This window comes from Tasmannia lanceolata, unplaced genomic scaffold, assembly GCF_043159265.1.
Source record: "Tasmannia lanceolata isolate RefF3 unplaced genomic scaffold, GAP_Taslan_0.1 ptg000037l, whole genome shotgun sequence".
NCBI lineage: Eukaryota > Viridiplantae > Streptophyta > Magnoliopsida > Canellales > Winteraceae > Tasmannia > Tasmannia lanceolata.
This window is the reverse complement of record NW_027518714.1, coordinates 22,482,052-22,505,746: the sequence shown is the minus strand read 5'-3', so window position 1 is coordinate 22,505,746 and position 23,695 is coordinate 22,482,052. Positions and strand designations below refer to the sequence as shown.

General features: G+C 37.6%; 1 protein-coding gene across 2 annotated transcripts; it reads left to right on the top strand.

The window, feature by feature from the left end:
- The first annotated feature begins 1,353 nt into the window (after positions 1–1,353).
- Positions 1,354–23,150, top strand: ETFQO (electron-transfer flavoprotein:ubiquinone oxidoreductase). 2 transcript variants are annotated; one of them, XM_077371883.1, is made up of 18 exons: positions 1,354–1,801; positions 5,464–5,540; positions 5,859–5,965; positions 6,734–6,815; positions 6,896–7,004; positions 10,067–10,113; positions 10,240–10,314; positions 11,294–11,410; positions 12,911–12,979; positions 19,194–19,286; positions 19,404–19,506; positions 20,021–20,145; positions 20,334–20,383; positions 20,506–20,572; positions 20,675–20,754; positions 21,253–21,381; positions 21,475–21,541; positions 22,975–23,150. In XM_077371883.1, the coding sequence occupies exons 1-18, from the start codon at positions 1,405–1,407 to the stop codon at positions 23,056–23,058; spliced, it is 1,878 nt and encodes a 625-aa protein (XP_077227998.1). In that variant the 5' UTR covers positions 1,354–1,404; the 3' UTR covers positions 23,059–23,150. The 2 variants fall into 2 exon arrangements, with proteins under 2 accessions (XP_077227998.1, XP_077227999.1); XM_077371884.1 differs by lacking the exons at positions 1,354–1,801; positions 5,464–5,540 and having other exon boundaries at positions 6,681–6,815.
- Positions 23,151–23,695: the final 545 nt, after the last annotated feature.

Below are 23,695 nucleotides of genomic sequence, written 5' to 3'. Positions count from 1 at the left end.
GCCTAGTATACTGCGATGTGTGATTTGATCGAAATTATGAGTTTACAGATTTGGAATGAGAAACTGTCATCCCATTTAATCCGATTGGGATCAGACCTACGTCAAGGTAACCCTTCTTTGAAACACTTTGGTATTGCTCCTGGATCAGAATACAAATAATGATCCAGAGCACATGGAGCCATCTCGTTATCTTCCTGTCAAGAAAACCTTGCGGAGGAACCCTTAGGTTTTCGGGGCATTGGATTCTCACCAATGTTTGCGTTACTCAAGCCGACATTCTCGCTTCCACTTCGTCCACACCTGCTCGCGCGGGAGCTTCCATCTAACCCACTCAATGTTCATCACTGAGTGGGTGGGATACTTTTAAGAAGAGATTTTATACAGGGAAGAAGAGATTTTATACAGGGAAGTGATATATATCCGCCCCTTTTGATTACTTGGGACACTCACAGCAATGTATCAATGACTGCGGAGGGGCTGGTGTACTTCTCGTTATAAGGATTCAATGGGGCTAGGCCTTGTACATGGCCGCTGGGTGTCTAAAGTAATCAAAAGGGGCAGATATATCACTTCCCTTTTATATAGAGAAATGTTATCAGCACTACTGTATTTTGATGATGGCACTCCTCACTTTATTAAAAGTACGATATGGCCCGCACCAAAGGGTAATCCAAAACCGTCCAAAAGATGGGCCACACCCTAAACCAAAAATTATTTCTATAGGTTGATACTAACCCTCCGATCTATAGAGGGTTAGGATCATTCAATCTCTCTATAAATCTGGCTAGGAACAACTTATGGAAATGATTTTTGGGGCAATACCTATTTAGGGTGTGGCCCATCTAATGGACAGTTTTGGATCATCCTATGGTGCGGCCCAATACTGTACTTTTAACAAAGTGAGGAGTGGGATCATCAAAATACAGTAGTGCTGATAACATTTCCCTTTTATAATGTGTGGACTGAAAGTACAGCGGGCCCACTTCTCATGATAAATCAAACCGTTTATTTGATGAGCCCCATCCAATGAACGATTTGGATGGAAGTGATATATCTGCTCACTTTTCTTATTATGGACAGCCCCTTCTAGTGTATTTTTAACTACTGTTTTACACTTGAAGGAGCTGTCCTACTAAGAAGAAAGAAGCCAATATATCACTTCCCTTTGGATCATGCTAAGAAGTGGGGCCCACTGTACTTTCTGAAAAGGCAATTACCGTACTTCACTCACACACATCATATAAAATCCACTTTTAAGACTGCTGATGTCACGTAATACAATCCTAACCGTTCGATTAGATAGATATGAACTGTACAAATCCCTCTTAAAGGGGTTTTGGCCTCATAAAAAACCCTTCTTACTTCTTAGTTCTTCCCTGCAGAAACAAAAAATCCCATCAAAAGATGCTCAAATTCCTCTCCTCCTCCAAATCAAACCCTTACAAAAATCTCAGATCAAAACTCTATTCTCAGATCCAATGCCTTTCCTCTTATTCAACCAATCCAACCATTCCTCCATCAACTCAACACCATTTCAATCTCGCCCCCTCTCCAAATCGATTTTCATCATCTGGGTTTCTCCCAAACAGCAAAAACTGGAATCGTTTTTCTTGGATTTCTTGTTCTATCAGAGAATCGAGAGGTTTTTCTAGCGAATCGTGTAGGGAGTCTTTAGATTATGACGTGGTCATTGTTGGAGCTGGGCCTGCTGGATTATCTGCAGCTATAAGATTGAAGCAGATATGTAAAGAACGAGATCTTGATTTGTCAGTATGTGTTGTTGAGAAAGGAGCTGAAGTTGGTAAGCATAATTTTTTGAAGTATAAATGATTAGATAACACCAACTCTAATAGCTTAAGCTTTTTGGAGTAATGTGTTGTTTCACATGGTATTATAGCCATTGCTTCACCCAACACAAACTCAAAAGCTTAGGCTTTGCTTGTTTGAGATTATGCCATCCGATTGTGAGTCCAAAACCAATTATTGGACTGAAGATTACCCATAAATTTGAGTCCAATAATTGGTTTGGACTCACAATCGGTTGGCATAATCTTAAACGATGAGCGCCTTAAGCTTTTGGAGTAATTGGTTGTTTCACATGGTATCAGAGCAATTGCCACACGGCAGGTCCTGGGTTCAAAACCCAACAACTCCTTGACATTAAAAATCTGCGTGTACGGGTATAATGATTAAATAACACCAACTCTAACAACTTAAGCTTTTGGAGTAATTGGTTGTTTCACAGAAATGCCTATCTGTTACGTCAAATATATGTTACGGAAGACTCTAACAGCTTATGCTTCATTGATAGGTTGTCATAGGAACCATGTATAAATTAGAAAGGGCCATTTTTGTATGTTTTTAAGTGAATTTTGATTTGTCTGATTCGTCTGCCAATAGTTTTTTTTTTTTTTCATTGGAGTTCTTAGGAATGCTTTGTGGTATGAGAAATTAAATTAAAATATAGATGTTGGAGACAAGCTAAAACAGGCCCATTTAGTTTCATGGAGAATTTGGATGCATTTGTGCTTTTTTTTTGTTTGAGATTGTTCGACGATGTGTACGTGTCATGCATGGAGGATGGGTAGATACTGTGGATATGTTTTGTTTATATGTGTCCAATAGGGAGGAGTTTGTTGACTGGAGATATATCCCTAAAAATTGAGTTTTTTTGGGAGAAGTATGTGAGTAGAAGTAAGAATCGTAGGAGTCTTATGTAGAGTGCTTGTTTGAGTGGAAGTAGAAGCTTTTTATAAGAATAATTAGTTTGGTTGAATGGAGTCATACCATGTGGCATAATGATTGTATTTAAGATATTTATTAATTTATTCTTCAATGAATTGGCATGAGATTTGAATCTGAATTTTGACTCGTGGAGGATTGGGCTTTCTCTCGAAGCAAGCCTAAATGTCACCATAGCTCGAAACCGGAAAAAGCACGTATCGTGCAACTACATTCTATTATTTTATTTATCGTGCCAATATATTTCCATTGAATTTCCACTGTAACTTCTCGGAAGCTTCCAGTGTGGGAAGATCAAATTTTATATAGATATAATTGGTGCAAATTAGAAAAGACCCATTTGTTTTCCTCTAGATGGGTTTGGCTCTTATCTATGCTTTTTATGTTTCATATGGTTTAGTTTGCAAATGATGTTTTGTGTGCAGTTTGGTTAGCCTCAGTAAATTTTCAGAAGCTTTTGATGCATAGAGAGATTAAATGTTAGATTGATATTGTTGGCTTTTTTTAAAAGGGTTCTTTTGGTGTTATTCAGATGGTTTGGATGGGATCATTAGTGCTTCTTATGTTTCATTTAGTTTGGAAATGGTTCTGGGCTATTTTTTTTTTTAAATTGTTCTGGCAAGAAATTTTCAATATAATTTCAGTGGAATTTCGCAGAATTTTTTGTGTGGAGATATTAAATTATTCGATAGGCATTTTCTGCCCTTTAAAAAGAACCCTATTGGTGTTTCTTAGTTGGCATTGGATGCTTTTTCTGTTTTATGTTTCTCATTGTTTGAAATGATTTTGGGGTGAATTTTGCCTATTTTCTCATGGTAAGAAATCATCCTGGATTTTCATTATAAGTTCTTGTAAAATTTTGATGTATGGAGCAACTAAGTTATCAGTAGCATCATATGGAGGTTTAAATGTTTCTTCTGAATCTAGTCAAATTGGTTGGAGGCATTATGCCTTTTTGTTTCACCTTGATTGGAAACTATTTAGGTGCAAGTTTTGGTTTGTTAGATTTTCTGGCAGCAAAATGTTGGTATTTTTAGCTTTCTATTTTTGATAGCATAGCCATTGAAAGCTTAAATTGATGTCAATGGCAGAATAAGAATTTCTTTTTTCATGATTGATTCATTATAACAAAACATCAAGAGGATATGTCCAATGGCATTGATATCATAGAGTGAGTAGATCTAAAATTTCTTGTAGCAGGCAAATTGGGGGTTTGACAATAGTGATCCAAACTGGCTCGCTCGATTCGGGTCAACAAAGATGAGCTTTTGACTTTCGATCATAGTTTCAAAACTCTCCCCGCTTCATCGTGGACGTGGACTCCCCCGGGTCGACTCCCTTTTACCTTGGCCGCGTTCTTGTTCAAGGCTATGTTTTTCCTTACAAAGTTAATCAAAATTCCTTTGACTCCTGAGTTGTGGCTGCATCCACCGAGTACTTAGCCGCGTCAATTGTGTACTCCACCGAACTGTGCCCGAGTCGCTAGGATTTTCTTTGGCCGCATTTTAACCTGCATCCGCTTTTTGAAACACTGCTTTTGATTACCCTCCCCCTTCAGGATTGTTGTCTTTTTTTTTGGTTTGGTTTGGTTTCAGCTTGCTTTTTTTATTTTGCTTTATTTTTTTCTTTTAGTTTGTTTGTTTCTTGTTTTGTTTTTTCTGTGTGGGCTGAGATCTTCTCGGCCTTGTAATTCCCTTGCTCTTTTATATATTTTATTTCCATTAAAAGGACAAATTATGATTTCTCTAGCTTCAATCTCTAAAATGAATACACTTTCTCTGTATATTTTGAATGCATTTATGCTTCTATTTGTACAGTTGTCCATAAAAAAATTTTAGTAGTGATTTTGAGCCACAATAATATTATTTATTGGTAGTCAATCACCTTTCATCTATGGAGAAGTTAAATTACCTGCTTGATTTTTCATGGCATGGTGAAATTGTCAAGCAGTTCGACATGTGGCTCCTTTATTATTCCTTTGCTCCCAGATGGAGAAAGCCATATCACAGTAAAATATGTGAATAAAAATCTTATTTGAGTCAGTGTTCTAATAATAGAATCAGATTGTAAAACCAAAAGATGGCTGTGAAAATATAAATCATAAAATTGGATCAGCGGTTTAAGATCTCTCTCTCTCTCTCTCTCTCTCTCTCTCTCTCAATATCTAAAAATATAAAAATCTATTCAAAGATATTTCCAACTGAATGATATTTTAACATTTCACATCAAGTTGTAGTCAATTCAATGTGTTTCTTCTTCTTCTTCACTTTTAATTAATAAATGAAACTTAGTCTAAAAAAAATTAATAAATGAAACTAGTAAATTAACATTAAAATAGTTAAAAGTCATTAAATACTTCACAATTTCATTTTGATGTGAATTGTACTATTCTGCATGGATTTTGTTAAATAAGATATTCAAGTTAAATCATGAGTCATTTTGCATGGGGTCGAATGTTAGGATTTGAGATGTAAACATGGGTTTATAATAGCACTGAATCAAATGAAATAGCCATACAAGAGTTCTTCGCCTTTCTTCAGGTGGATGTGTACCTTCCACAGGACTTAAAGTTTTGCATTGATGTCTGTGTCTTTTTTACACTATTATCTTGTAATTTGTTGTGATGGACTAGCACTTTGTTCATCTGAAGCTTATAATTTGCAAAGCTATGTATTGATTGGTAAATGGTCATTTTTGTTCTGGTTTACCATATGGTTGCAGGTGCCCATATCATATCAGGGAATGTTTTTGAGCCTCGGGCATTGGATGAACTACTTCCACAGTGGAGACAGGAGGGAGTATGTTTTTCAAACTAGACTAATTATGTCCTTTATCTATGAAGCTGTGCAGCTTCCAGATATATCAGCAGCCTATATTCCTATTTATATGATCTACGATGTTCAAGGCTTTGCAATTTGCATCTGGTTCTCATCATTTCAGTTTAAGTTTATAGATGGTGGAGAATTAAAGAGGGAAACTGATTGATGCTATTCTTTTATTAGAAGAAATTGAATGATGATTTTTTTAATATTTTACTTCAAATCTATCAGTTTTATGAAGGTACAAGGATACATCTTTCTTTGCTTATCCTTTCTTTCTCCCAATATGTTTTGCAGGCTCCAATTGAAGTTTCTGTCTCTTCTGACAAGTTTTGGTTGCTCACAAAGGATTGGGCATTTTCCCTTCCATCCCCATTTGATAATAAAGGGAATTATGTGATAAGGTAGATACCTTTTTTGGTAGATGATAAGGTAGATACCTTATTTACATCAAAACGTACAGCAAACAAGAAAAGAGAGAAGAATAATTATCTCATGGTCTTTTGGTCTCCTATCTTGGTTCACGTTCCATGAGCATTCCTTTTTCTGTGTCACCTCCATTGTTTATATATTGTCACAGTTGTGTACTTAATTTGGCTAAATCTCTTTGAAGATAGTGGTAGAGGATGCTCTACCTACTTGGATGGTTGGTATTTTGTACAAAATGATTGGACTTTCTTCTTTCTTGGTTCACAATATGTTCATTTTCTGTGTGATAATATCACCTGAGTTGTTTTTTATATTTTCATAGTTAGGCACTTAATTGGCTAAATCTCTTTAATGGTAGTGGTAGAGGATGCTCTACCAAATTGGATGGTTGGTATTTTTATGGTATTTTGTACAAAATTATTGGACTTTCTTCTTTCTAGGAATTTAATTCTGCACCTTATTGTCAGATACTCAGATCTACTATCGCCCACCCCCAAATAAACTATTCCACCTGGTTTGTAGGCACAGGAAAAGCTTTAAGTTTTTCATTACGAGCATTATTATATTCTCCATAGGTTCTTCATAGCCACAAACAGCTAGGCACAATTCATGTATCATATGCATCTTCTTCTCCATCTTTTCTTTTTCTGCTTTAGTGTAATCATGGTCTTCTATTTTCCCTTTTGGCAGCACTTCCTCTATTCTTCGAAAAGCTTACAGCCTTGATCGTATGCTTGCTGCAGTTTGAGTCAGCTAGTGCGTTGGATGGGAACAAAAGCTGAAGAGTTGGGTGTCGAAATATACCCAGGCTTTGCTGCAAGTGAGGTACAAGATTGGTGTGGTTTATTGTAAACCATTTATTAAAGACTGGCTTTTGTTCATATTTAAGTTTGATAATTGGACAGATTTTATATGATGCAAATCACAAGGTTGTTGGCATTGGAACTAATGATATGGGTGTTGCTAAAGATGGTTCGAAAAAGGAAACTTTTCAGCATGGAGTGGAACTGAAAGGCAGGCATTCTCGACATTATATTTTTTAGATCAATTGTGTCGATATTTTAAAATCTATTTTCTCAACCCTTTTTAGTTTTATATGTAATAGGGCTCTTTATTTTATTTTCTTTTTTTTGAAATTTAAGTAATTTTTCTTAACCAATAAATATAACAAAACTTTATTAGAAGAAAACGAAAGAATCACAATTTAAGAGGGGAAGAGATTGTCCTATGGCTAATACAGTCCCATCTGCACTTTCCTTAGACAACGAGCCCCTTCATTTTTGGCCACTTGGCCTCTCTAAGTGAACGAATCCCCTACATTGTTGGCCTCTTTGAGACATCGAATGTGTTTTTCTTCTCCAGAGTTGTGGTCTAACAAAAGCCTTAAACTCTAGGGACGATAGGAACCTGCCAAAGGATTCACTATGGAAAATTAGGGCTACCATTTGTAACAAGAATCTTGCAAAATGATTTTACTAAAACACTCCATGAGCATTTGAAGCCCAAATTCTTCAGTCCTCCTCAATAAGTGACTTAAAGCCTCTTTTAACATACCTAGGAGTTCAAGACAGCAATCAAATCATCCTCTTTGAGATTGTGACAAAACCCACATCCGACTGTTCTGCCTCAGTCTCTCAATGCAATTGACAGTCCACTTACCTGTACCACTAACAGTCATAATGATAAATACAAGCATGAATAAACAGTAACTACCTAATGGAAGGTCTTCCCAAAACCTTATCACCTCGTCCCACCCTAAGGCTATTACTCGGCCAGAAATACGACGTAGATTTACAAATAAACCATGTGCTCGAGTCCTTATCTCTAAAAAACTTTACAGTCATACTTTCCTTCACATTTTCCCAATCTGTGATAATATCCCTTCAAAGGGTCCTTTTCTTGAGTCTCCAAAACCACTTCACTTTGTTCCTTGGGCACATGTTTCATAGGCGAATGCCTCCACATTTCTTAGATTTCTGCACCTCCCACCTCACAAGATGTTAATGCTTCTTGCGCCCTTTGCCTTCCCATCAGAAATTTCTTTGAAACCTTTCAGTCTTCTTGGCAACTTCCACTAGAATTTTGAAAAGGGACATGATACAGGTTGAAACATTCGATAAAGATGCCTTGATGAGTGTAATATTCCCCCTTAACAATAGATAGCTTTTCTTTTACTAGGGCAACTAACTCTCTCTCTCTCTCTCTCCACAATGGGAGCACAAAACCTTCGAGATGCCCACCACAGGAGGTAATCGAGATCATCAAATAGTATATCCACTCTACAGTTGAAAGCGCCACAGGATCAACCAACTCATCCACAACATTTATTCCAACATTTGTACATTAGGATTCTTTTTGCATGTAGTTTGGCTTTGAAACAACCAAGTTTAAGGAAAAAGCCATGCTCATGATGTGCCCATGTTCTACGATTCTGTAGGTGTGTACCATTGGTGTTTGAATAGTTAAGTGTGTTTATTCTAGTACATAAAGACATCTGTGCATCATGTATGTGACTGTTAAGTGTTAACTATAAAGCGGGCCTTTTTTAAGTTCGTATTTTTATTTTCATTTTTCCTGTTCATTTTCTCCATTTATGTGCCCTGTGTCATTTATGTTGGTTTTTTATTTTCATTTTCTCTGTAGTTTTTCTCCATTTATGTGTCCTTGTCATATATGTTGGTTTTTAACCATATTACTCCATTTTCAGCATCTGTGTGGTTTGCTAATGTTTGCACGTTATCCGCTCTACCCCCAAAAAAAAAAACAACAATAACAACTAATGTTTGCATATTAGAGCCATGTTACTTGGATCTTTATGTTTTCTTTTTGAGCGATAATAACGAGAGAATTTATTCGAACCGAAGAAAATTGGTAGAAGAGAGGTGATGAAGAGCTGTTCCTCAAAAAAAAAAAAAAAGGGCGGCCCAGTGCACGAGGCTCCCGCCATTCCAGGGTCTGGAGAGGGCTAGATGTATGCAGCCTTACCCCTGCTTTTTTTTTAAGAAAAGAAAAAAAAGGCAAACACTGAGAAAAACAGATTTATCCAACCTCACATTATGGACGAAACATTGCTACAACAAAAATCGCTATATCTGCCACTCCTCCTCTGGCTATACCATCCACCATGACTCATTAGTGCTGCTGGGACGTTTTTAAATTTGGTTCCATCTCTCTACTAAAGTCAAGCACTTATAGCCAAGGTTTTAAATCTCGGTTTCGGTTTCGGTTTTGGTCATCACCGAAACCGAAACGTTGTAAAAATTTCAGTTTCGGTACGAAATTTTGTACTTCACCGAAATTTCCGAAACGTTTCACTGAAATTTAACGTTTCGGCGAAGTTTGGTACTTTTCCGACTGACTGTGAATTTCGTTTCGTTTTCCACTGAATCGTTTCGGCCGAAATTTAAAATCATGCTTATAGCACATGATGGCTCTTTTTAGTTATAGCATTGGCTCCAAGAACCCCTTGGCTTTATGTCCTTAGACACTCACTTTATTTCCTTTTGACAGTCACTGTCACTGTCTCTTTGTTGTCCAATCATATTAGGTTTGTTATTTCTCAGAAGATTCGTTGAAGGAGCCGATCTTTTTCTTTCTTTCTGGAAGTAAACTGAGATCAGACTCCGAACCTCGAGGTTGAGACATAATTACACAAGGAACCATACAATTGAACTACAAGCTTAACCCCAATAAAACCAGCAGATTTGGAAACTGTTTATTGGGTTCAGTCTTTTCTATGAACTTACTGTAAGGATCAAATGGCTATATTGTCATGTGGGCTTTTCCCCATTTTCCAAAAAGGGAGGTGATCCTCAGAAACAAGCCTTCCTTGCAGCTTATATGTGGGTGTATAAAATACATTACACACACACAAACATATATATATATATATATATATATATATATAGAGAGAGAGAGAGAGAGAGAGAGAGAGAGAGAGAGAGAGAGAGAGAGAGATAAATAACAATCCTTTGCTAAGCATCATCCTGTTCTTTTGGACTGATTTCTTCAATTAAAAGCATCATTTTAGTGGTCAGTTAAAAAGGAGTAAATTTTCTTGTGAAATAATGATGCAGGGCGCATTACACTCTTTGCTGAAGGATGTCGAGGTTCATTATCAGAGGTTTGTCCACAACTGATCTTGGTTGTAGAGTAGCCATATTTTTTGAATTCTCATTTTCAACTTTGCATGTCACTCTTGCCGTGCTCGTTAACCAAACGGCATCTCCATTTTCTATTGTATCCGCAGAAAATAATCAAAGATCACAAACTGAGAGAGAAGGGGCATGCACAACATCAAACATATGCATTGGGCATTAAGGAGGTAATGGATTCTCTTTCTATGATTATGTACTCTTTTACTTTTTGAAGTCATCACAATGCTACAACCATTTATAACGGTGAAATAACTGCCTTGAGTTTGCCTTGTGCAATGTCAGAGTTAGCAACTCCACAAAATCTAAAAACTGACAGATTTGCATAGTGATACATATTACACCCATACCTATATATGGGTTTTTCTTCTGTTTTTTTTTGTTTTTGAACTGGCATATATATATGGGTTTGTATATGTTTTTCTTTTTTTATCGGTAAGCTGGGGTTAGGCGGACCCTGACCATAGATTCATTAAAATAAATATAAAACAGAGATACACGGGTTTGTATATGCTGTGCATACGAAGGACAATATTTTTCAGAAAGTACAGTGGGGTCCACACCATAGGATGATTCAAACCGTTCATTTGCTGAGCCACAACGAAATATGTTGCACCCCATAGGTCATCTCCATAGGATGATCCTAACCCTCCGATTTATAGAGGTCTCTATGATGTCCGGTCCCTCCCCGGATCGGAGGGTTAGGATCATCCTATGGAAATGATCTACGAGGTACATCCTATTTATATTTTGGCCGAGCAAATGAACGGTTGGATCATCATATGGTGTGGGCCCCACTTTACTTTCTGAAAAATGCTGGACGTCATGCCCACACACCATATAAATCTCGCTATATAATGAGTTTTTATACACATTTTTTTATAAAAGAAATGCAATGGGCCCCACATTATTCGACAATCCAAACCATTCATTTGTTGGACCCGGACGTAAATAGGTCATGCCTTGAAAGTAGATTTTTCTTTCAAGTGGTTATTTTTCCCACTTAATAATTCACACTAACATGTTTAATTCTTGAACGTGATTAATTCTTGAGGATTTTGACAAGTAAAACTATATACTCTCTTTCAGCTATTGTTCAACTCATGTTGAAATAATTCTATCTCGTGCCTAACACCATTGGTTGCACAGGTGTGGGAAGTTGATGAAAAAAAGCATAAACCTGGCTTCGTACTTCACACATTGGGTTGGCCATTGGATAGTAAGACGTATGGGGGTTCCTTTCTATACCACATGAAAGATAGGCAGGTAATTCTTTTTATTATTCTTATTATTATCTTCTTTCTTGAAGTAATGCAGATTTGGACAGTTAGATTCTTTTGTTAGAGTTTCTTAATTTTACAATATGTAGATCCATTGGTTGGAGTTGAATGCAAAAATATTGAAATTGGGATCAAATTAGATTATACATGCTTGAAACCTTCCCGTAGACTATGTGCACTATGTCTTGCATTCTTGACAACAGGGACAACATGTGATTTGTACTTCGGTATGCAAACATGCCTGAAAGGGGAAAAATTCTGTAACTGTTCAATTTTTTTATTGATGGTTGGTTTGGCTAAAATATGTAGGACAGAAGACCTTAGCAACAACAATGTGAATTGCAGCTATGTGAATTACACTTCTGTATACTTAATTTTTTGATGTTCAAATGGTGGTCTGGGCATAGTTGCAGGGAACTAACTTCAAGGTGAGCAATGTATTTCTTGGGAAATGTGAGTCCAAATGAACTCAATGTTGATATGGAGGAAAAGTGTGGGAACTTTTGGAAAAATGCGTGGGAATAAGTCTGGGAAATGAACTTTGTCAAATCCTCCAGATTATTTTTTGGGCCTCTTATGCATTTCTCCTTATGTTTTTTGCTCCTTTCTGCTTGGTGCCACTCATCCGTAAGGCCTGCATTTTTCACTTCCCGCATGCTTTATCTTCTTACCGTAGATGTCATGTTATGTGATTGATCGATTATTAATTTGAGCAAACTGGTATTACCTATTAATTTTCTTCCATTTTCTTCGCCACATGGTCTATAATTTTAAAGGATTCTATCAGATTGCCTAGGAAGCAACGTATTATTGAATAGGAAACAGAAACAGAAACTTAGTTTAACGAAGAAATCTTAGTTGCTATGTAGCTCAATGTCGGTCAAGTCCCAATTCTATAGAGCTTAACAGATGCCCTAGCTTAAGAGTGAACTAATGAATTTCCTATTGGGCCTGATATTGCCAACCATGAATTTAGGTGTTTCCTCCTATTTTAGTATGCCCTATTTGATATACTTTTACTTTTTTATATACTGAACAACTGATATGGGGGGAAGTTGCCTAATGTTTAGTGTGTCAATCCCCGCCCCCCTTTTTTATAACCTTGGGAAAACGATGACAGCCTAGTAGTTAGGGATCAAAAGAACCGAGTGTTTAGAGGTTTATGCATTTACCGAGGTGTTTAATTTGCAAGTTTTAATTGCATTAGGTATTATACTTACTTTCACCAGGCATTTTAGCATTGAGGCATGTTGACTATCTTGCATTCCTTTTGAGTTTTTTTTTCCTATCAAGTATACATGTTAAAACTTATGTTGTGAAATATTTGTCTACTATAATAATATCAATAATTGTTTTATGGGTGAAATGGAGTTGTATTTGTGTCTCACCGATGCTCTGCAGACTTTGAGTAAATGTTTGGTTCGTTCATTATTTTCATGACTTGATTTGCTGATAGCTAGATAATCCCTCTTAATTGGGCGTGCAGGTGTCCATTGGGCTGGTGGTTGCTTTGGATTATCACAACCCTTTCTTGAGTCCATATGAGGAATTCCAGGTAATTAAATTCTATTATGCTATTTTTTTCCCTTTACATTCATATGTACTTTTTCAGGTTAGAGTACCAGCTAATGTGACCGAGTCCAGTTATAGACTTGCAGTATTGAACTCGTATGAGAGTGTTACCTAGTATTGTCTTCATTGTGCTTACCATTGGGACTTTTAAATCGGAGCTTCTTTGTTGTACAGTCTATAATATTGTACATGAAGGTTGGAGAACAGGTGTTCTTCCTAACTGCTCCTCTATGCTCTTCAGAGGTCTTGAAGAGTTCTAAGATGGAGAGCAGGTGTTCTTCCTAACTTCTCCTCTATGCTGTATAGATGGTTGAGGCGGATGTGGGAGTAGTTGGGTGCAGGACCTTATCTAAGTGGGGGTGGTGGTACAATATGGTGGGATATGTTTACTTTATTGACCCCCAAGTTGATTTCGGATGGTTGAGGGAAGTTTGAGGGAGGGGTCACTGAAAAAACGCCGGGCTTTTGGGTTTTCGGGTTTTTTTCCGTTAAACCCGGCCCTACCCGAGAATACACCGGTTTTTTTAATCTTAAACCTGACCCTACCCGAGACCCATCATCCTTGAACCCGGCCCATGGATTTTTTGGGTCGGGTTGATGTGGGCCGGGTAAAACCCGACCCAAGTTGCAACCCTAGTTCTTAGGGACGATAGAGGAAGGATTAAGTGAGCTTTCTCTGGCCCCATTGGAATTCAAGACTCCAGTGAAGAGGACTGAGAGTTGTTCTATAAGGCATTAGAATCACTGAGGAGAGGGATTTAACTAGGTTGAGATTGTAGAGGGAGATTCGCTCAATGTAATCAGGTGGATGGATGACAGTCATCTCCATCCTCGGATATTTGATGCCTTAGTAGATGAGATCCAGGAGCGTGTGACAAATTTCCATGTACGGTTTCAGAATGTGCATAGATCAGCGAACAATGATGCAGATAGTCTTGTCTGAGTGGGAGTAGGGAAAGAGGCTCTTCAGATTTTTTTATTACTTCCCCCCTCGGGGGCCTAGTTTATTTTCACGTGACAAATTCAACAGTCCAGATCGTCGATCCGTTAGAAATTCTTGTGAATGAATGCATCTCGAAAGCCAATCATCAGAGGGCAAGGAGAACACATCGGCATCTAGATCAATGGCCGACGTGATTACTACACTTAAAGAAATTAGCTAGAGTTTTAGTTTTTGTAGGATTTTTTTTGTGATCTTTTTGGGATTAGTTTTAGAGAAGTTTTAGGAAATGGTAGAGATACATTAGGATTTTAAAATTGATTTTTAGTGTGGACGAAATTCTCACCTTAGTAGTTCGTCCAAGGAGATAAGTTGGAGAAATTTTATGAATTTTATTTATTTCCTAGTTCTAGTTGGATTAGCATAGTGGTTTAGTTTGATTAGGATTTTTATTTTCAGAAGTTTATAAATAGCTATTGCTGTAAACAATTTCATTATCTTTTATTGGAAATAAAATTTGAGTTGCTTTGTTACAGACCGAAAACAACTTGGGTAGAAACAGTAAGGAAAGACTTGATAGCTAGGAACATAACAGAGAACATGACCTTTGATAGGATAGAATGGAAGAAAATGATCTACGTAGAAGAACCCAACTAGAACCACGATTAGAGCTGGGTAGTTCCTTTTATCTTCTTCAGGAATTTTTTTTCTAAAGGATTCATTTACCCGACCCAAACTAGTTTGGGACAAAGGCTTTGTTGAGTTGAGTTGAGTTGAGTTTGTTGCCTTTCGAGAGTTGCCTAAAGGAGCCATCTACTGCTCGTTTTGCCGCATCAAGAAGAGCCATCTGCTGCTCTTTTCTTTCATTAAATTCAGCCCACGTATCCAGTGGTGGAACCACATATAGCCCCCCCCCCAATTTTTAGTGTAAATTCCAAAGTGATATGGCCCTAAAAATCGTAAAAAATTGATTATGTCTTATCCCATAATTGAGTTTTCCGGAATTGCCCTTTTACCCCCCTTTAATTTTCCATTTTTTTGGAAGAGGGCAATGCCCTTATTGGTATTTCTCTAATAACTCTCTCTGTGCAAGTCCAAATTTTTTGGGATTTCCTTCCAACGATATGCTCTGCTTCTCCCACCGTATCAGAATATCTCTCTTTTTTTCCCACTCTCCCTCAATCTTTATCTCTATCTCTCTCTCTCACACTACCAACCTCTACCTCTAATCCCATAGAGACCTCATCTACTCTTAACTCTTCTCTATTCATCTTTTTTCTAAGGTTCCTTTTTTTACTTTCTGGCTGTAAAACAGGGTATCTAAATTGTGGAAACAAATTTTTTTTTCCAGAGAAGCCACGGTGCCACCATCAAAATAATAATGCATATACTTGCACCCTATTTAAATCCCCTTCTTTTGGTATAATGCGCGTATCTTAAATTAAAGTCCTTCATAGGCTACTAGCCTACTAAAATGGCTCATCAAGTCATCTTGCAGAGTCCAACGACCAATGAGCTATAGTAGAATACTAGAATGAAGAGGTACACGGTATAAAAAACAAGGGGGGTGTAAATATCGGTCACTAGATGTGGATATACAAACAAACAAGGGAAAACTAAATATTAGTGGCAAGTTTCTGCATCTCTGTTGTGATCTTCAATTAATATTTATATTTATTTCTAAAATTTGTGCATGATGCAAACAGACTTATAGAGAACATTTTGATATTATCTTGTGATCAGCTTTATCAAAGACTTCATCTAATTTTTTTCATGGTCTTTATCTAATGAGGAATGCTAGACTCACAGGAGCCCTTGCAAAAAATCAGGGAAGGGCGCTCTCATTGGTCAAAATCAATTTAGGATGCGCAAAAAATCACGGTCATAACTGCCGTAAAGGAGTTTTGACAAATGAGGGTGCCCTTTCCCTGATTTTTTGCAAGGGCTCTTGTGAGTCTAGCATTCCTGTTATCTATTTTTTAATCATTTGGTAAAGTTATTTTTCATGAAAAAAAATTCCAAAATAAAAAAATTGCAGAGAAAATTACAATTTTTAGACAATTAATGTTTAGTTAACTAACTATTTTATTAATTTAGTGTGTATCAATTGTAATTTGAGAGCCAAGTTGTATATTATCAATTTAATAACACCATTCAAATAAGATTCAAATAAAACATGACATTAATTTCAGCAACAGAAGTCCATTTCAAAAAAAAAAAAAAAACAAATCAACACAAGTCAAAACTAATGCATAAAAGAATCACAATTCAAAATCATTAAATTCCGGGTACTGTAAATATAAAATTTTTTGCCCCCCTCCAACACCAATGGCCAATGCAGGCAAAGTGTAAATTAGTCCCCCCAAGTGTAAATTCTTGGCTCCGCCCCCTACCCCTGATCACCACCTTCTAATTGCAAGCCCAAGCCCTTTAAGACCACCCTTGTACCCCAAGCTGCTCCCTTTATGACCTTTAAGACCACCATTATCGTCAACCTTAATAAATCATAATTAACCATAATATCTCTCTCTCTCTCTCTCTCATGAGCTCAACAATCAAAGCTAACTCAACTTCCTAGATTGAACACTTACCAACATGCTCTACTCATGAGATGAGGTGATCTAAGCTTTGTTGCCCGGGATGCTACTTTACACCAAAATCAGCCATCCTCTTTTTGTGGAAGGCTAAAATTAATGGCGGAAGGTATCATAAGTTGTGAATGAGACACAATATTCCTTTCTTGATTTATATATTTGAAACTTTCTTATGAACTGATGGCAAGTTTGTACTTTGATTCCAAGAGTGAGGCAGAGAAAAAAGTGGGGTAGGCTTTAAGTAGTAAAGCTACAATTTGTACTCATCACGCAAGTTCTAAGAGTGATTTATGGATTAAGTATTTACAATATGTAGCCCCCATCCCCTGGGCTAATTCCTGTATTCCTTGACTCAACATTGGCTTAAGCATAGTACCATGGCTAAATTTTTCCCTCCTCTCATTAGAGGGCAAGCTGGGAAGCTCATCTCTGAAATCGAAGAATATGAGAAGACACGCCCTCTTGCTACCCATATGCTCCCTGAGCACCCTCCTGCCGAAATCGAAGAACATGAGAAAACTGACAATCTCCCTCACTGCTTGGTTAATATATGTGAGAAGAGAGACCTGGCGGCGAAGATTACCATAGGGAGGGTAACAGAGATCCTGCGAAAAATAAAATCGAACGAGGCGTGTTTCGATCCAGAGGTGGTCTCATTAGGTCCCTACCACTACGGAAAAACCCATTTCAAGCGACTTGAAGAATACAAGGTCACGGCAGTGCATCTATATACTGAATCCAATGGCAATGTGAAATTGGTAGAGCCATTCTACAAGGAATTTTTAAGGGTGGTGGATCAAGTTAGGGAGTGTTACGATGAGAGTGTCAAGATATCATCGGATGAGGAATTCGCGTGCATGATGTTGAAGGATGGTTGCTTTCTTCTAGAGTTCGTCGCAGAAACTGTCGAAAACAAAAACAAGTTATTGTTGAGCAAACATGACCAGTCTTTAGTCGTGAGGGTCATGATGCTATTGGAAAACCAGCTCCCATTTGTGCTTCTTACAACACTGACGTCAGTAAAGGAGAAGGTCTGGAAAGAAGGAAGAAGAGAACTGATGTAGGACCGTTTGATCGGATCGTCGAAGCGAACACTGCGTGGTTGGACCATCCCAAGAGGGCCCACAACTAGTGCTTACCATGCTGCATGGACGTTCTATGTGTTTCTAATATTTGGAGCATCATTTAGATACAAATTGATTCCTACAAGGCCATCGGCTGTGCTTGCTAATATTAGAACCTTTACCACTACGAAGGTGCATGGGAGAAAAGCAAGTGCCTGCACGTGAAAAGGCAAGTGCATGTGAAGGGGCAAGATTTCTACACGACACTATTATTAGCCTTCGTGTCATCAGCAGCATTCTATATTAGTTTTGTCAACTTTACAAAACGAATTAGTGTAATGGTCTTATAGGATAGCTTCTAAATTATTGTTTTGGTATTTTAGGATAGCTTCTAAATTATTATTTCTTGTTTTTCTTTACTTGGCTAAAGAATTTATGCATTGTAAGCCCTGGTTAGGGTTTGAGGGAGGTTCTAGGCGGTGTCAGCCTCTTGGTTTCGTTGGGAGGACTGGGCATGGGTCTGGTTAGACCTGGGCAATTGGATCTGGACTGGTTGGGACTGCACTGCCGGAGGAGCGGTAGAATTGTGTATAGGAAGGGATATTCTCTTCTTTCATATCCTTTTTGTTAACTTACCAACTTCTCCAAAAGCTTAAGCTGTTGGAGAAAGGCGTTATTATCTTTTATACTTTAACACTCCCCTGCACGTGTGGCCCACTTGGCAAACACGTGGCACATGTGGTCCCACTTTGGGCCGACCATTGCATGTGGATTTTTCTATCCGGGAGGTTTGAACTCGAGACCTTTGGCTCTGATACCATGTTAACTTACCAACTTCTCCAAAAGCTTAAGCTGTTGGAGAAAGGCATTATTTATGTTTTATACTTTAACACTTTTAATAGACCAATGATGTAATGGATTCTTTGACAAAAGAGAGTGTCCGCTGTACATATAATCGTTTTACCTATAGGGCAATATCTGACCTTCTGTAACTTTCTTTTCTTTTTAGTAAAGATTCAGCAATTTTATTCAAAAAAATGAATTAAAGCTTCCATTATCTTTCAAAAAACGAGAACCTGATCCTTGGACCAGCCAACGTTGTTGGTGCTCTGTCCACCCCACGGGTGCAATTGATGGACCTCGTCAATGGGAACAATAAGAAGGTGGATCAGCAATGTTGGTCTGATATCCTCTTGGAATTTATCCTATAAATGAATTGAAGAAGGATAAAACAGCCATGGCTTTCCTTGGACTTTACATACTAGATCCTATGTATCAAAACTTGATCTTGTACCTAAAAAACTACTTGAATTTGATCAAGACTTTGAGTTAGTTAAAGGGCAGCTTGGTTTTGTAAAACTATGAAAATACTTGATTAGATTTTTTATAAGCTTTCTAAAGCTTGAAAAACATAAACTAGTTCTCAGCCGAGTTTTGAGTCGACACAAACTGAGGCCCTTATAAAAAGATTCTATATTCGGAATCATGCAGAAACCTTGTAGTTGTGAAAATATATTGTTGAGATGATGTACTCATGCATCTGTTTGACGGACTAAACTGTCAATGTACTACATTCTAATTGTCTCGTCATTTATGTAGAAACTTAAGCAACATCCTTCCATCAAACCACTTTTGGAAGGTGGAACTGTTCTCCAATATGGTGCTCGTACTTTAAATGAAGGTGGATTCCAGGTGAACTAAATAAATGTCTCTCATGCCAATAAGCGTATCTTGTCACTATTTTTTTTTAAAAATATTTTCCATATTACATGATATTCATATGTGGATATGATACTAGTTAAATTTCAGTCTATCCCAAATCCTGTTTTTCCCGGAGGAGCGATTATTGGATGTTCTGCTGGGTTCTTGAACGTGCCTAAAATAAAAGGAACACACACTGCCATGAAATCAGGTACTAATCTTTATATCTATCTCACTGAGCTCCATCGTACCTTCATTTATTGTTGTAGTTTCTGTTGAAGTTTAAATGATTAAATAACCCAACTCTAACAGCTTAAGCTTTTGGTGTAATTGTTTGTTTCACATGGTATCAAGCGATTGCCACACGGCGGGCCCTGGTTTCAAAACCCAACAACTCCTTGATATTAAAAATTCACGTGCATGGCCAACCCAGAAAAGAGGGGCCACACGTGAGGAGTGTTTAAGCATAAATGATTAAATAACACCAACTCTACAGCTTAAGCTTTTGGAGTAATTGGTTGTTTCACAGGCTACTTTTTCTTTAAGTCTCCAAAGAACCAGTGCGGAAATAATCTCTTAAGCGATCTATATCTTCATGCTTCATTATTCTTGTACGAAAGCACTTCTCATTGTGATTAAACATATTGAGGTTTATCAACTTTCCATAAATGTGAATTTATCATTTCTACTATGTTTTTCTTAAAAGTGGGGGCCATTTCCTGCAGGAATGCTTGCTGCAGAAGCAGCATTTAGTGCACTGCATGAAGGGGCAGAAATGGAAATGTACTGGGACAATATAAAGAAGTCGTGGATTTGGGAAGAACTCCATAAAGCTCGGAACTACCGCCCAGTTTGTAACACATTCACTATCAATCTTCCATCACTTTTGACTTTTCTTTTCTAGAATTTGCCTGTCGAGAATTGCTCTGTAAATTCGGGCTAGGGTTTGTTGAGGAAAAAATTTAGATTCCGTAGACCAAGTGAAGATATTAGTTACTTTTTACTGATGTGCCCATCACTTCTTTTTTCTCCTTCTAGGCATTCAAGTATGGGTTGTTCCCTGGTTTGGCTTTCTCTGCATTTGAACAGTAAGATTTTACCCTTCGTTGGAATATATAGATTATAAACTTCCCTGAGGTATTTAGTTTGTAGTTTTTCCTACACCATGTTTTTACTTATTGAGTCTTATATCGTTTTTCCCTTCCATCAGCTACATCTTGAAGGGAAAATCTCCATTGACACTGAAGCACGGAAAACCTGACCATGAAGCCACAGATGTGAAGACTGATTTCTCTACAAGCCATGAAGTTGATAGATGCTTTTAACTTTGTAGTATGATTGGACCTTTGCTTCACTCAACAGGTCACTCGCGTTTGCAGGTTGCAAGGTTTCATACTCCACTTCAGTACCCAAAACCAGATGGGTCGGTGTCCTTCGATGTGCCCACCTCTCTATACAGGTTGGTTAAACCAGGATGGATAGTCTTCCTTTATATCCATATCATAACTTGGATGCATTTCTCTTTGTTTCTTCTTCATCTTTTTTTCTTTTACTGTCACTCTGTCCCAACTACCTATCCAAGATGAGATTTCTTGTATTCAGAAATAACCGGATCAATATGAGATCATCACCAGATATTGGTTTTTATTTTTATTAAAAATCTTGATGTATTCTCCAGGTATTTTAAAATGTAAGAGATATTTGTTAAATTAGTAAATTGCTCATCTGATTGCAGTATGAATTTTAAGGAGCCATGTTTATATAGAAGTGACTTTTGTCAGATGCTTACAGGTCTTTCTGCTTTCCGAGATGAGATCATCATATTTTATTAGGCTGCTTTTTCTTAATGCTTACGAACATAATAAGTTCCATTTATATTAAAAAAACATTAGTCAATCGTACCCTGTTTTTGCTATCTTTGCTCCAGTTATATGTAATTTTGATTCGTTTTTTGTAGGAGCAACACAAATCATGACCATGACCAGCCCGCTCACCTTCGTCTAAGGGACCCTAAGATTCCTGAACTTGTAAACTTGCCACTATATGCTGCACCTGAGTCACGTTACTGTCCGGCCCGCGTATACGAGTAATAAGAGCTTTCACGTTACTATTTGAATGATATCTTATTGACAACTTCATCTTATAATTCTTTCATTTCTTTCATTTTGGCCTGAATTAGGTATGTCCCAGATGAGAAAGGCTTCCAGAAGCTTCAAATTAATGCTCAGAACTGCCTCCACTGCAAGGTAACTGTGCCAAATTCATCTTCAACATAATTCCATAGAACCATCTTTTGATAAATTATTGTGCAATTCATGGAGGAATTCAACCATGAATCCGCCAAACCATTAGAATATATTTCTTCGCCGTTTTGGCTATGGAATCAAGGGTAATCCTGTAGCAATACTTCAGGATTACCAATACTTCATCATGCATCTACAGACCACCTAAAATATGGTTTCATACATGCTATTGATTGCTATGTCATCGACCCTATGGGCATGTTCTTGATTAAACTTTTGTGTTTGTCTGGATCACATTGTTGTTGAATCTCGCCCTCATGCATTTGCATGGTATCTATTTTATTTCCTTTCTTATTTTCTTTTTCTTTTTCTAATTATGGAAACTGTGAAAAAGAAAGTCACTCTTACCCTCATTCCTAAAAGACACTTACTGGCCCCACTTTTGTCTCATTTACATCATCATATCCATTGATTCGAATGGAAACCATAAGTCCATCCAAATGCCATTCAGAACACCTTTGATTGGATGATCGTAGGCTCTTGATCTATCAAGTCTTGTTTAGGGTTCCACCAAGAGAAGTTAAGCTGTTGATTTTTCTAGTCCTTTATCTTACACATTGGATATCCCTTCGGGCTGGGACCAAGACCATGTGGGCCGCCTCATGATGTCCTACAAGATCAGCGGTCATGATTTTGTAGGGCCCAAACATTACCATTTACCAACATTGCAAAAGTGACTTTCCGCGGTTTTTCCTTTTTATTATGTATGCATATTAAGTAATTGCTCTCTTAAGTAGGGTTGCAACTTGGGTTGGGTAAAACCCGACCCAAAACGATCCAACCTGAAAGTGACATGGGTCGGGTTTCATGTTGAAAAACTCGACCCAATCTCGAGTTGGATCGGGTTTAAAGCAAAAAAAAACTGAAACCCGACCCGAGTCTTATAGATGTGCTTAATTTTCTTAAATAACATGCCAAATTGTTTTCAAGTATATTGATATAATTGTTTTCACTAAGGTGATCATGTTTGTGATGTGAAAAGGTAGTTTCCTTCTTAAATTGACAACATAAATTTAGAGATTTTTGGCGTGAAGATTTGTTGTTTTGTACAGGCTTTGAAATTAATCACTATGGTATACTAAATATTAAAAACCCGACCCGACCCAATCCAACCCAAGAAACTATCTCGGGTAGGGTCGGGTTTATGAATCTCGGTTTTTCCCATAATGACCCGACCCGACCCGACCTGACCCGTGATAATTTCTCGGGTAGGGTTATGGAAAACCCAACCTGCCCGACCCGAGTTGCAACCCTACTCTTAAGTGTGTAATTTTAAATTTTTGGCAGTCATTCTTTTTAATTATATACTCATATTAAGTAATTGCTCTCTCAAGTATGTAATTTAAATTTTAACACCGTTCTTGAAAATTTCCCAGGCTTGCGACATTAAAGACCCGAAGCAGAACATAGAGTGGACAGTGCCGGAAGGAGGAGGCGGCCCAGGATATTCAGTTGTGTAGATTTTTTTTCCCACCATTTCCCCTTCCTCTCTTTGTGCAGTGTACATATTTTTATTTGTTATTTGCATACAATAAAGGACCATTTTCCATAATTGGTGGGACTGAATCACAGAGGCCGATGAGGTGATTCTAAGCCCATGTTTGACAGCCATGAAAGCTTTTGCATGTAATTTTAGTCTATTAGGTGGTGAGAGGGGGCTAGGAAGGGTAGAAGAAGATTAGGCTACAGAGGGGTCATGAGTGAGGCGAGGGAGAGAAGGCTGAAAAACAAGAAAAATAAAAACTCTAATCAAGTTACAATTTATTTATACCCTACTTTTTCAGCCGCTTCTTATGTTCTCCTCAGTCATAAGATCCTAAATCACTTCATGTCCCACCCCCTCCCTGACCTCCCTCTCTCTCTCTCTCTCTCCACTTGATAAACTATATTACATGTTTTACATATCTAATTTTATATTTATCCTTTCAAAAAAAAAAAAAAAAAACTAATATTACATGAAAAAAATTCATGGTTGACAAACATGGGCTGAATGTATATTTTACTGGCCGGTGCTAATCAGCATCCTTGTCTTGGTCCAGCAACAATCTACTCCATTGAATTTGAAGGAGAGTTTGGATACACGGATTTTAGAATCCA

Excerpts from the sequence above, each read along its gene's own strand:
- ETFQO (XM_077371883.1), top strand. The coding sequence starts at position 1,405 with ATGCTCAAATTCCTCTCCTCCTCCAAATCAAACCCTTACAAAAATCTC. Across the intron at positions 20,573-20,674 it reads CTGACCATGAAGCCACAGAT|GTTGCAAGGTTTCATACTCC; the intron begins GTGAAGACTGAT and ends TCGCGTTTGCAG. Across the intron at positions 20,755-21,252 it reads GTGCCCACCTCTCTATACAG|GAGCAACACAAATCATGACC; the intron begins GTTGGTTAAACC and ends CGTTTTTTGTAG.